General features: G+C 42.6%; 1 protein-coding gene across 1 annotated transcript in view; it reads left to right on the top strand.

Annotated features, from left to right (window-relative positions):
* INPP5D (inositol polyphosphate-5-phosphatase D) overlaps positions 1 to 4827 on the top strand; it is a 52348-nt gene extending 47521 nt beyond the window's left edge. The window contains exons 24-28 of the mRNA XM_084292355.1: positions 177 to 270; positions 512 to 619; positions 1215 to 1490; positions 2701 to 3277; positions 3962 to 4827. Of these exons, the coding sequence (XP_084148481.1) occupies positions 177 to 270; positions 512 to 619; positions 1215 to 1490; positions 2701 to 3277; positions 3962 to 3964 (1058 nt within the window). The 3' untranslated portion in view covers positions 3965 to 4827. The remainder of the gene's footprint in view (positions 1 to 176; positions 271 to 511; positions 620 to 1214; positions 1491 to 2700; positions 3278 to 3961) is intronic.
* Positions 4828 to 12612: the final 7785 nt, after the last annotated feature.

Raw genomic sequence — 12612 nt, 5'->3', positions numbered from 1 at the left:
AACATGATATGAATTAGTGGGCAGTTGAAAACATAACAGCAACAACTGTTTAGAACCAGCTCCCTGTCATTCTAATACACGTTGAGATGCCTTAATAAAAGCAGTAATGCAGAAAACCTAGGGAACTGGACTCTGAAGCTGCCCAAGCACTCCTTAATGCCTTTTCTTTCCTCCAGATTTTGTCAAGGTTGAACGTGATGAAATCACTGGGCAGAAACCAAAGAACATCAGCAATTTAGAGACTAATAAAGACTGGGATCAGGCTAACAGGTAAAGGGCAAAGGGGTAAATCACTTACTGAAAACTAGTTGGTTCAATAAATGTAAAGCTGGGCTTGCTGTGGTTTTAATAGGCATGATGAGCACTGGGATGCTGCCTTTGTGGCCCTCTGGTCAGCACTGGTCAATTCTTCTGAGTTCAAAGCTTTGAAAGCTGAGAATATTTAAGTCAAACTGGGCAGCTGCACTCCATTTACACCTCTCCTTAAGAAGGGTCCTTTCATTTCCAACAGAAAACCAAAATCTACTCATTTGATGGCCAAAGAGGCAGCAGCCATTGCTCGCTACTGGGGGAGTGCTTCCTCTTCTCCAGACAACCCGGGAAAGGAGGATATGTTACGGTAATCTTGCTGCCTTACCTCTGCCATTTTAGGTGGGAAGCTATGCTTAAACTGCTTGTCTTGTTTTCTGAGAGCGCTGCCTTCTGCCTGCAAATCTATACGGGTACACCTCAGAAGGCCAAATGTCTCTCCTGTTGCTCCAGCACCATATTTCTACACTGTGCAATGCTGTCCAGTGCTGTGATCTGCTTCTTGCTTTCAGCCATCCTGCTGCAGCTGCCCGCTGAACTGCTGGGCCCCAAACCCTGTACAATTGTTGTTTGCCCCTGCATGTGGCTGCAAAAGCTGAGCACTAGTGCGCTCTGCAGCCTGGAAATGGAAGTGTCTGCCACAGCCAGAGAAACTATGTGGGGCTGGGGGAGGTGGCCTGGACCTAGCTGCTTCCTCTCCAGTGACCCAGAGGAGCTAGGTGCTAGCAGGACTCCCACTTAGTCTCTGATTCTGAAACAACAGTGACAAAAAAAAAAAAAAAAAAGCACAGTAGGTGGTATTGAATCAAAGCAGTCAGTGGGCACTAACTCCTTTGTAGCTGGCAGAGAGACAGAAAAAAATGTATTTTCTCATGTATCTTTCTAACAATATTTTTTCTCTTCAGCAGCTGCACTCCCACAGACATCAGCAACCCCAACTACCTGGGAATGGCTGCTTTCTCTCAGCAACCTTCTGCAACAAGCCAGATTAAGCAGATACCGTCATCAGACCAGCTATCTTTCTGGAACTACGAGCAGAATCCCAAAGAGAATACCTCTGTAATGGGACAGAGGGAGCCATCCTCCACATCACCCTCCTTGTCACCTCTATCTCCAAAACCGTCCCTCCAGCCTACAGTTACAGTAAACAGAAGCATCTCCAGTAGGAGTCAAGAGCATCTGTGAGTCTTTGCCTTTTACACTGAAACTATTCCCCTTCTCCTCTATTATTCTGCATGGTTGCTGTTTCATTATCTGTAAGAACAGATGGAATATATTCTTTCAGCCTTTTATCTCTAGAATTAGAAATAGGTAAGGGAAGGTCGCAAGTGCAGGCATCGCATACTCAAAAGAAACTAGTGTACTAGTTCCTCAGACTTTGGTGAAAGGAAAGCCAAAAATATGTGTCCAAATTTAATTTTCTACCAGCTGGGTTCTAGAGAGAAGGAGAAGACTACAGAGTTAGCTGTACTAACAAAGAAGAAAAATTAGGAGTTGAGCTTTAGGAGTTGAGATGGGAAGGAGAGCTCCTTCACACGTCGTGTGTGCAGTACTTCGGTACTCAGTAGGATTTCTACTTGCACTACTATACAAATGTCCAACTTGCTGTAGATGTCTGCATCTATCACAAGTCTTGTTGCAGAATTCCAACTCTGCAATTGAAAATTAAAAAAAAAAAAAAATTAGTAAAGTGACGAGACTACTCTACCCCAGTGCTTGCTCAGTGCTTGTTCAGTGTCCTCATTCCAGGCCTCTTCTTCATAGTGACAGCTGCTTTCTGAGTCTGGGCTAGCATTCGCTGGTAAATGTACTCAGCACACTGTAAGACAGAACTTGCAGGAGTCACAGCTGCAAACACTGCTTCAGTCTGTTAATGTACCTGGTACAGTTTTATCCATTCCTTAGAAATACCAGATGATATTGGTAGCAAGAGGAGATTGACCTAGTTGTATAATGGTCTAGCATGATGTGAGCTCTTAACTGTTACCTGTCCAGACAGCCACTTCAATCCTCCCTGCCAGATCTGAAGATTCTTATTAACATTTCAATTCAGATTTGTGTATGTCACGTAGCCATCAAAGCACTTGGTACAGTTTGGCTCAGTATCTTATCTCTGTTCAAAAGAGAAGCCAAGCATCACTTTGACAAGACTGTAGTCCAGCAGGGAGTTTGTACAGCACCGTGTCTATCTGCACTCAGAGATTAAACAAGACAAAAGAAGCCATACACAATTCTGTTCTGTCCCCTGAGTTTAATTTTTATCCTGTTACTTATTTGTGCAGTCAGTTTAATTTTATCATGTTCATTTCCTATTCATTTTCTCTTAAATCAGTCAGTTTATCTTGCCTGCTCTTTAAAATTCTCTGTTTTACACTGCTTTGATGACTGTAGGCCACCTGAACCGGGGAAGAACATGGCAGAGCCTTTATTTCCGGAGGAGGGACAGCAAAAACCAGAGATGTTTGAGAACCCACTGTACGGCTGTATGGGCTCTAAGGGCAAGGTGGCATCAAAGAAAGAACAGGACTACCCCAAGGCCTCACGAAAAGAGCAGCTGCCAGTGCCCGATCAGAGCTTTCTTCTCACAAGGCCGCAAGAGCCTGAGAGCAGCAAGACCTCTGGCAAACAACCATCCCCCCCATTCCTGGTCCCCACACAGCGATTTCGCTCCTATACCTGCTCCAGCCAATCTGAAGAAAAGAATGTAAGTGAAAAGACTCAAGGCAAAACAAAGATGGCCGTGTCATCAGAAAACTCAGCACCACTCAAAAAATTAGTCAAACCTTCAAGGTCTGAAGTCAGCTCAGCCACACAGGGACAGGTCAACAAGCCGCCCCTTCCCTCCAAGAGCCGGGCAGTGCTGGACATGCAGAACTCCAAGGGCCGAGACTATCGGGACAGCTCAGAGCTGCCACACTCCGGGAAGCATCGGACAGAAGAGGGGCCAGTCAGCAGGACAACCACACCGGTGTGTTTCTTGTGGCTGTGGGAGTTTTATTAGGCTCTGGTGTCACAGCAGAAAACTATGAGGTGTACTGGTTTAATGTATGCCCTCTGTATTTCCTGACCAAGCTCAGAGCACTGTCCCACTGACCTCCAGGGCTTGCAGAGCAGGGGATGTGAGGGAATTTCTTAAAGCAGCAGCAGTTGTTATTTTGTGAAACCGTAGTCTAAGTTTTGCATAGAGTTTTAATTGCTCCTGAACCCTTTAAGCTTGATGGCCAGATTAGGAATGCAAATAGTCAGCTACTTCATTATTGCTTGTTTGGTGTATACTGCATTGTTTCTGAGAATGCCCAAACTTGGCCTGACAGCACAAAACTGCAGTTCAGGCTGATAGGTTTGCTTTGCTGTAACTAACAGAAAAATTATTAAAAGTATTCATCTAAGGGAAGACGTATCAACTCATAGCAGCGTTGTCCAAAGACATTGTTGAGCCCCCTACAGGAATAATCATGCATCTACCTTCCTGGGCTGTTTTTGTTGTTGTTTTCAGAAGGTCACGAGCTGGATGAAGAGTAGGGGAGGTCTTAATAAGTGGGTGTGGGACAAAAAGAGTGAGTGAGCTGTAAGTTTGTGTGTGTTTGTTTTTTTTTTAATTCTTCATAAAAACGAGCAATAGACAAGCTGATGTCTTCTCTTGTCTCTACAGTGAAAACAGCATGGCGTGTGGCACCCTCGGAGGAGTCCTGGTGGGAAGAAAGATGGCGATTACTGCTCTGTTCACACTGATAACCTCTGGTCTGGTCCTAAAAAGACTGGGAATTTTTATTTTTGAGAGTGTATCCCTCTCTGCGATTTTGAAAGTGTTCTAGCTGAGAAGTTTAGCCTATGTTGCTCGGACCAAGAGGAGCCAGGACCACAATAACAAATGCAATTTAGCCTTTTGTAGTGTCACTTTGGTACTTCTATTAAGAGGCAGGTGGTTAAGTACATGCATTGGTAAATGTTTTGGAAAAAGAGGAAGGTACGGCATAAGGACTAGAAGATGGAAGGGGTGTGTTTAAAGAGCCCCCTTTTTACAAAAGCAATTTTCTTTTATTTTGTGTTAGGGAATTCCTAATAAAGAGTGATATGTAAAAGAAAGCATTCTGAAAGCGGTACAGGTCCAAAGTATGTCAAATCCGTGGAGCAAGGAGTTAGGGGAGGGTGGGAAAAGAGTTTGAATAGCAGATTCTGATGAATGTCACACACTGTCAATGGAGCCAGCTTGGCCTCTTGTGTGAGCTCCCAAGCTGCATACATGCATTCATGCAGAGTGTGAGGGCTGGCCCTTGACACTGTAGCTCTTTTTTTGGTTTTGTTTTCCCTAGCAGGTAGTGCATACCCCTAACAAACAAAGCGAAATGCCAGAACTATGTGCAGAAATGGGAAAGAATAGACAGGCTGTATGCAGCCTAGGAGTACAGCTGCCTGAAGGGGCAGCAGTCGTTCCAGCCTTTCTTATGGCCAGCACTCTGCTTTTGAAGGATACAGGCTGGCTGGTTTTGTAGCATTCTTAATAGATTAATGCTGACCTTACTGTACACTTTTGTTCATTGACTGAGAATGAATAATGTTAACATAATTGTAATTTCTGTTATATTCATGTTAAGTATTAATGCAGTGGTTACAATTAGGCTATGCCTGTTTGTGACCTAATCATTGCTATTGTTTCCATGTTGATTAAAATAATAAAATAGTCACCTTTCTGATCATTCTTTGCTGAAAATTCAGAACTGCCTGACGGCTGTAGTTCAGTGTTACATCAGCTCACTCAGTGACGGTAGTCCATGCCCAAAAGAAACACCACAGGCACCCAGGTGTGCTGTGAAGCTGCAACATTGCTGCTCAATACTGTAACTGAGGATGCATTTGTCTCTGTGCACAGACCCTTTGTGGATACAACTGGTTTAGAAATTCTAGCACCTGCTAGCAGGTACAGTTACCAATTCTATGAGTTTAGAAAATATACTGAAAGCTTACCTGGGGTAGAAAGGGCCAAGCATAGGCTTGTAAGAATGGGTGGGAGGTGATAATTTGTAGGTACAAACCTTTTAGAAAGAGTTTTCTGTACCATATAGGTTGAGTTTTCAAGGCATCATTGCTGAAACACCTGACTCTCTTGCTGCCTCATAAGTTAGACAGTCCATCGGATTACATTCCTCTTGCTTTATTCAACAGAATCTTTCCTGCATAATTCCTTCAATTCAATTGCTCTGGTATTTCCCTGGCCCTGGGGAGGGCTTAGCTTTTCTATTTCAGATTCCAGAAGAACTTGTACAGCCACTGGAGAAAACAAAAACAAACAAACAAAAACAAAACAAAATAAATAAACACCTTCCTGGAGCAGGTGAACTTTCTATCCACTATGAAGAGTTAGATCAGCTCCTACAAAGTCTGTGGTGTGCTCATGTATGTTTGGAGATGGAAACGTGACAGGTTTTCTATGAAAAGCTTTTAATGCCTCAGTAATGAAACAGACTCAGTTTGTCTGTGATGGAAGTGTTTTTCCACTGACTCCCTAAGCTGTGAGAGCTTTTCAGACGTGAATATTAGAGAACTGAATTTAAAAAATAAGTCTTGTGCCTATAGTTTTTTGTTTGTTTGTTTTAATACTTTCTGTCAAAGCCTTTAAGACGATCTCTCCTGGTTTTACTACCCATGTCCTGAACCAGATGAAACTGGTTGAGACCAAACACTAACTTCTTCTTTCTCACATATCCCTGGGTGCAGGACTCTCTCTTGCCAAATCAGAAACATTTTTCCGCAATCTCTGTTATAGTCTAATAAGTATGTACAGGCAGTGCAAGTAGAAGACAGGAAGCGAAGGGTATGAATTGTCCAAAAATTCACTGATCTTCCCCAGATGTTACCTATATGCAACCTTCCAATGTCCATTATTTTAAGTTCTTATAATAGCTGCAGTCTTGGTGCACTTATTTCCATGGAGACACAGCTGTCAAAAACGTTTTAAGTACCTGTAGTGTTGTAGAACACAGTGACTGTTTAAAACCCTGCTTCCTGCCTGCACCTGATGAATCTAACACGAGTTTATTTGTCCCTTCAACTGTAAAACTATCAAAGAACTATCAAAAAACTATCTATTAAGGCTTTTCCTAAAATGCTGTACTGGGGTGTTTATTTACTTTCTGTTTAAGGTGTAGAGTCATACTGAAAATGGCTCAAGAAGGAGTGAAAATAGGAGAAGAAAAAAAGGACTAAGGGACTCCACCCCTATCCTTACTTGTTGTATCCCTTGGTTATAACATACAGTAGAGATGCAGCAGGAGCAGACTGGTCGACTGCACTAGGAAAGTTGAGGTGAAGGTGAAAGCTCTTGAGCTGCAGTAAAAACCAACAGTTTGGTGCCATAATATATGCCAGCTGCATCTGCATGATGCTCATTTTGTCGAGGCTGAAATATTAAAAGGAGGACTTAGTAGTTTCCTCTAATTCCTACGCACAGCTGAAGCAAGAGCTGGGTGCAGCTGGAGCTATGTCTCACATAGCTGCGCGCATCTGCCTCCCAGTCACCTGTGCCTGCCTGTGAGCGCTTCTGAGGGGACTCGTTATGCAAGTGCTACAGAATGCAAGTAGTCATTTCAACATGCCAAATTTCCCGAGCGCAGAAGAGGTGTTAGCTGTAGAGGTACGCAATGTTCTTTCTATATATAAGCAAACATCCGATTATTATTCACATTAATATGAAAAAGATCTTTCTAATTCCACAGTGCGCATGGTGTTGTTGCCAATGTGGCTCTTAATAAAAAGTATTCTAGGATTGGATTTGTTTTAAGACTTCTGAAGTCTGTCAAAAAATTCCTTCCCAGTTGAATTGCAGGTTGATGGAAGAGATTTCCTTTTACCTACTGTAATTTGTTACGTTTTTTTGTGACGCATAATGAGATAAAGCATTATCAGAGTAATGTTTTGTCTCATTATGCATCACCAAATTTCTCTGAAGTTCTGTGCTCAGTTCATTACCATTATCCTGCTTTATTAATTTTATTTACAGATCATCTTTGCATTAGCTCCCAAGGCAACTAAACAAAAGGTGCATTAGACATGCGGAGTTTAATTCAGCTCTGCAGAACTATCTCCTGCTTCACAATGTCATAGGTATGAGTCCATGGTTTATTTTTGTCACATTTCTGCTTTATTTGATTTCAGCTTTGAGCAATGAATAAAATAAAGTTTTGCATGAAGAGATTCAGTGACTGCAAACGTGGAAGGGCTTCAACATATCCTTTTAAGTGAAAAACAACTGACGTTCTTCAGTAGCATTCAGAGAACTGTAATCAAAACTGTATTCCCAAAGATCCTGCCTTGCAGGAGACATCACGCACAATAGCCATGAGCATCTGCTGGGATTTTGGGCATTGGACTAGACAACGTCCATCCTCAGCTATGCTGTATTTCTGTGCTTATGTTTAAGTGAAACCATTCTGTGCCAATGATGGTGATCTGCTGCACAATGTGATTATTATTAACACTTCGTTGCATTTTTTTCAAGGTCTGGACTACATTACATACAGAGTAAATTGATCTTGCGTATCATAAAACATTAGGTTATATCAGAAGTAATTGAGATAAAGATTGCAGACAACAAGGTATTAAATGTGCTCTGGAAACAATGAATGGATAGGAGTGGATGTAGGAGACAGGGTCCAGCAACAAGCAGAAAGATTGCTGAAAAGCGAGTAGAGAATCTGCAGAATGAAAAAGAATCCAGCAGAAGGGTAAGAAGTCTCCAGTAGTAACAGTTGACCCAGAGGAGGAAGGAAAGACACAGCAAAGAAAATGGAAAAGAAATGAGAGCTTTGCAACAGAAAGGATAAAGAGTGTGCATGGAAAATATGTCTAATCCATACTTTACAGCAATTTGCATCTTCATAATTGTAGTTCATAAGTATGAAGAAAACAGATGGGGGTGTCTCTCTTTTAAAATGTGAACTTGAAGACCCAAAACAAAGCCCAGTTTGAAAATGGAGCTTTCAATCTAGCTCAGTCCTTGAGAAAAACACTGCTGATCAACATCTTTCAAAAAAAGAAAAGAAAAGAAAAAAGAACATTTTAAGTTCTAAGTCAGAAAGCAGCAATTAACTGGTCAGCTCAGCAAGCTTCAGCCTGACCTCACAATGGGTCTAAAGGAAAACTTTGGATCAGAAACTCTTCCACTCACCTTTTAACAAGGATCCATTTCATCACTTGAGTGTCAGGAGTAGGTAAGAAATCAGAACACAGCCATCTCAGCACATCATCCCTGAAAATTACATCTGGAAGGGACCCTGAAAGGTCATGTCGTCAATTTACTATATCAATAAAGGGTAAACTACAAAATTCTTCACAGAGGAATGTTTTTAACTGGCTTTATATACTTCCAGTATGGGAGTTTCTCATCTTCCTCAAGCAGTCTGTTTCCAGAACTTCACTACTCTCTCCTAATCTCTGATGTGCATTTTTTGCTGTATTTTAAGCCTTTTCAGTCTAGTTTTTCCCCTGTGAACAATCAGATCAGGTTACTGTCTTCATTTTCTGACACAGCTTGTGTGTATACTGCTCTCATGGTTCCCATCAGCCTTCTCCTCTTTAGAGTAAACAATTCCAACTGTTTAAATATTTCCTCTGGGTCATATTTCAGTTTTTCCTGCTAGTCTACTTCAACACCCTAGATTTTCCACATCATTCTTGAAATATGCTGGCTAAAGCTGGATATGTCTCCACCAGAAACCCTGTTCTTGCTGATTAAAGGGGAAGGATCATTTTGCTGATGACAGTCCTGTTTATCTCTTTGAGATGAGGTTTGCTTTTTTTGTGATAGTACGCCGTGGCTGACTCAAGCTGGTAAACCGATACAAACCTTGGATCCTTCCCTACAGCCCTTTCTGTATTTGTCTGCTGAATTATTCCTATCTGAGGTAGTACCATGCATTACAGCATCCTGCTTGTCAGGAGAGTTTTGAACTAGAAACCTACTCTCTGGCATATTTGAAGTCTTCAGTCTGCAACAACATGCCAAACAGGGGCTTGCCATCAGCAACAGGAATGGATTCAGAAATGCAGCAGAGATCTCACAATATGGACGGTACCTTCTAGGAGTGCTGCAGTCGCACAAAGGGCAAGCACAAAGACTCCAAGTGAAAACCTTTTTAAATGCAGACCGTAGCACAGAGCTTTCATTCGTAGTGACACTTTCTGGTGACAACACAGTGTTGGGCTACCTTTATATATTGCTGCTTCTCCATCTCCTGTTCATTTGTAAGTAATTAAACACAGAAACTGTTGTAATCTGGTCTATGATTATACCTTTAAAAGGGCGCCATATCCCAAGGAGGGATAACCCCAGAACACAGCTAGGACAAACAGACTTCATCAGCTTTTACATTAGCAAAGGCTGGTGGAGATGTGGCATGGCCCGATGCATAGGACACCTGGGTGCAGAGGGAAGTTTTCCCAGTAATAATAATAATTATAATAATAATAATAATTATTATTATTATTTTATCAGATACCAGGACTAACACAGTGCCTAGCACCACTAAGAACCTTTTCAAGAGGCACTTCATGCCTAGCCTGTCAGCTGGTAAAGAACTCGCCCTCATGGCACATAGATTGACAGCTATTTTGATATGAGCCTCTACTGTGTCTCTAAGCAATCTCACATGTCTAATGCCAGTATCTTTTCTTTCACAGCTGTTAACATCTGAAATTTCCTCCCTGTGTTTCACCCTATTCAGTATCCGCTGAAGAGGTGTTGTGTTTTTTTCACCTTTGCATGGATATATACCTACCAAACACACAGTAGGCTTTGCATGGGAAGCAAAGTTTCAGCCTCTATGTATGTAGAATGAAACATAGCCTCATTGAAGGCACAGTTTTTATTTCTGCACTGCAGAATGAGTTTTCTGAAAATCATGAGATTTGTTAATGTCGTATTTTTTTAAAAAAACAATTTTTTTGGACAAACTGTCAGATTTTAGTAACTATGGTAGCAGAAAGATTCTTCAAATAGAGAAAGGAGCCGTTTTCAGCTTGAATGCCCTGTTTTATCGTGTGTTCTTGTAACCCTTCTTGATATAAAAGGACAGCAAGATTATGATGATATGGCGCAGGCATGTGTTGCTATTGGAAAGACTGCCAGAAGCATAAGCTGAATTTAAGAGGAACTTCCTACTGAAGTGGAAAAAAGCAATGTTAGCAGGTATTGTAAAAAATCAGGATGTCCTACCCATGATCAAAATCATAGATTAAAGAAAAGTGAGCATTTTTAGTATGTTATGATTTTTCTAGGATTTAAATGTTTACAGATGACGATTTATTGAAATCCTTCCCTTGGAATAGTCTAGCCAATATTTTAAACAGTAAAATGTATACAGTGTTTTCAATAATTTATGTAATGCCTGAGGACGATTTTTTTGTACCAATAGTGGACAATTATTTTCTCTCACACTTTTAGTGAGAAAAGACTAGTCGGGTATGAGCAGAAGGATTTTTGTTGGGAGGCTGAAAGAAAACAGGCGGTTAGCAATTAAAAGGTAATGACTTTGGGGCTAATTACGTATTAAGGACAAGAAAAAGCCTTAGGAAAGGAGCAACTGAGTCTTCTCCCTTCTTCTCATGTTTCATGTTTGCTTTCCTCTTTCTCTGCAGAGGATTAAAATGTAGAGAAGATTTGAAAGGATGCATTTCTCTCAGCTCTGTCTGTCAACAGTCCAGTAACTGTATCAATAGAATTAGAACTTAAGCATGCAATTACAAGTAATTTTACATTTTTAAACATCTAATTTGAGTTTATGGTTTATAAACAGAGGAAAACATAGGCTGTGTGCTTACACTTGGCCAAATTAGTTTTGTAGAGAACATGTATAACCTTGTGTATTGTGTACTTGATAAGACAGAGCTGTGCATGAACTATTATTAACTCAGCCAGCGGTGCTCTCTCCTTTAGTGTAATAATCTAGTGAATCATCTATTTTGTTACAATTTAATAATTGCATCTTCATTCATTTACTTAAAAGAAAAACAAAACAATTTGGCATAGTCTGAGACAAAAAGCTTTGTGAACTCTGCCCAGTTTGAAATTAAGTTACAATAATGTGGTTACCTAACACATTACTTAATACATTAAGCAGTTTAAAGTAAAGCAATGAAGCAAGACGTTGTACATTTTTACATTTGCCAGAGAATGTGTGGTGTCTTCGTGACACTGGACAGGATGCACTGCTGCAGTGAAGGCTCCCTTTGTAGTTTATGCTGTGTTCCAAATAATTTTTCAAAGTAATCCCATCTAAAAACCCCAAACCACGCTTCATCACCACCTTCCTTGGGCAGCTGCACGAGTAAAGGTTTGAAACCGGGTGCTCTGTGTGCCCCGCTGTAACTGGAGGTTTGGCTTGTAGCAGAGATTTGGGGAAAAAACAGAGTTGTATTGTAGACCTCTCTATTTTGGGCTATGTAATACATTACCTTTCTGTTAACTGCATAACTTTTAATAACTATTTAATGTTCTGTGGCATTAATAATCACTTTAAAAATAAAAGGCAAGGCACGAACGTCAGGCATGCTGGTCAGACAGCTTGCGCCCACTGCCACATGGGCACTGGTGGCTGGGCTCACTAGGCCACAGCAAAGCCTCGCATTCCTCTCAGCTCTGCTATGTGATTTAATAGCAAACGCTTTGGTTATTCTTTCAGGGAAGCTCTTTGTGTATATTGTGAGTCATGCTTGTTGAAACCGCGTCCTTTCACCCCCCTTTAAACTGTAGGATTATCGGAGATCCTAGTGATGCCATGGCGTTCCTGGCATCCCGACTGCTGGAAGAAGTCTCGTGATAATTAATTATTAGCGACTTCTCTGAGTTTACACGAATTCCCCCTGGCTCAGAGGGCAGGCAGGCAAGCCCCACTCCCTCACGCCCGCACCCTTCCCCCTTCCTGCCGGGGCGCTGCCTCCAACCACCCCGCTCTTAGGGGGGCTCGGGCACCCCCTCCCGTCACGGCACGGCCCGCCCCGCAGCCGTGCGCATGCGCCTCCCCCGCGGGGCGCCCTCTCCAAATGGCGGCGCGGGGCGGCCGCCGCAGCTCGCCGCTCTCAAGATGGCGGCAGCGCGCGGCCCGCCGGTGGGGTGGGCGCACAAAATGGCGGCGCGCGAGGCCCCCTCTCCTCAGCAGGGCGCCCGCCCGCCCGGCGGCGGTGATGATGATGATGCTGGTGGCGATGGCGGCGGGGCTGGTTCCGCGCTTACCGAGCAGCCGCAGCGCTGCCCGCGGAGGGGAGGGCAGGCGGCGCGGGGGCGGCGCTAGGCGGCGCTAGGCGGCGGCG

This window comes from Netta rufina, assembly GCF_964035555.1.
Source record: "Netta rufina genome assembly, chromosome: 9".
Classification (NCBI taxonomy): domain Eukaryota; kingdom Metazoa; phylum Chordata; class Aves; order Anseriformes; family Anatidae; genus Netta; species Netta rufina.
The sequence above is the reverse complement of the archived record's forward strand: the minus strand, read 5'-3'. Positions and strand labels throughout refer to the sequence as shown.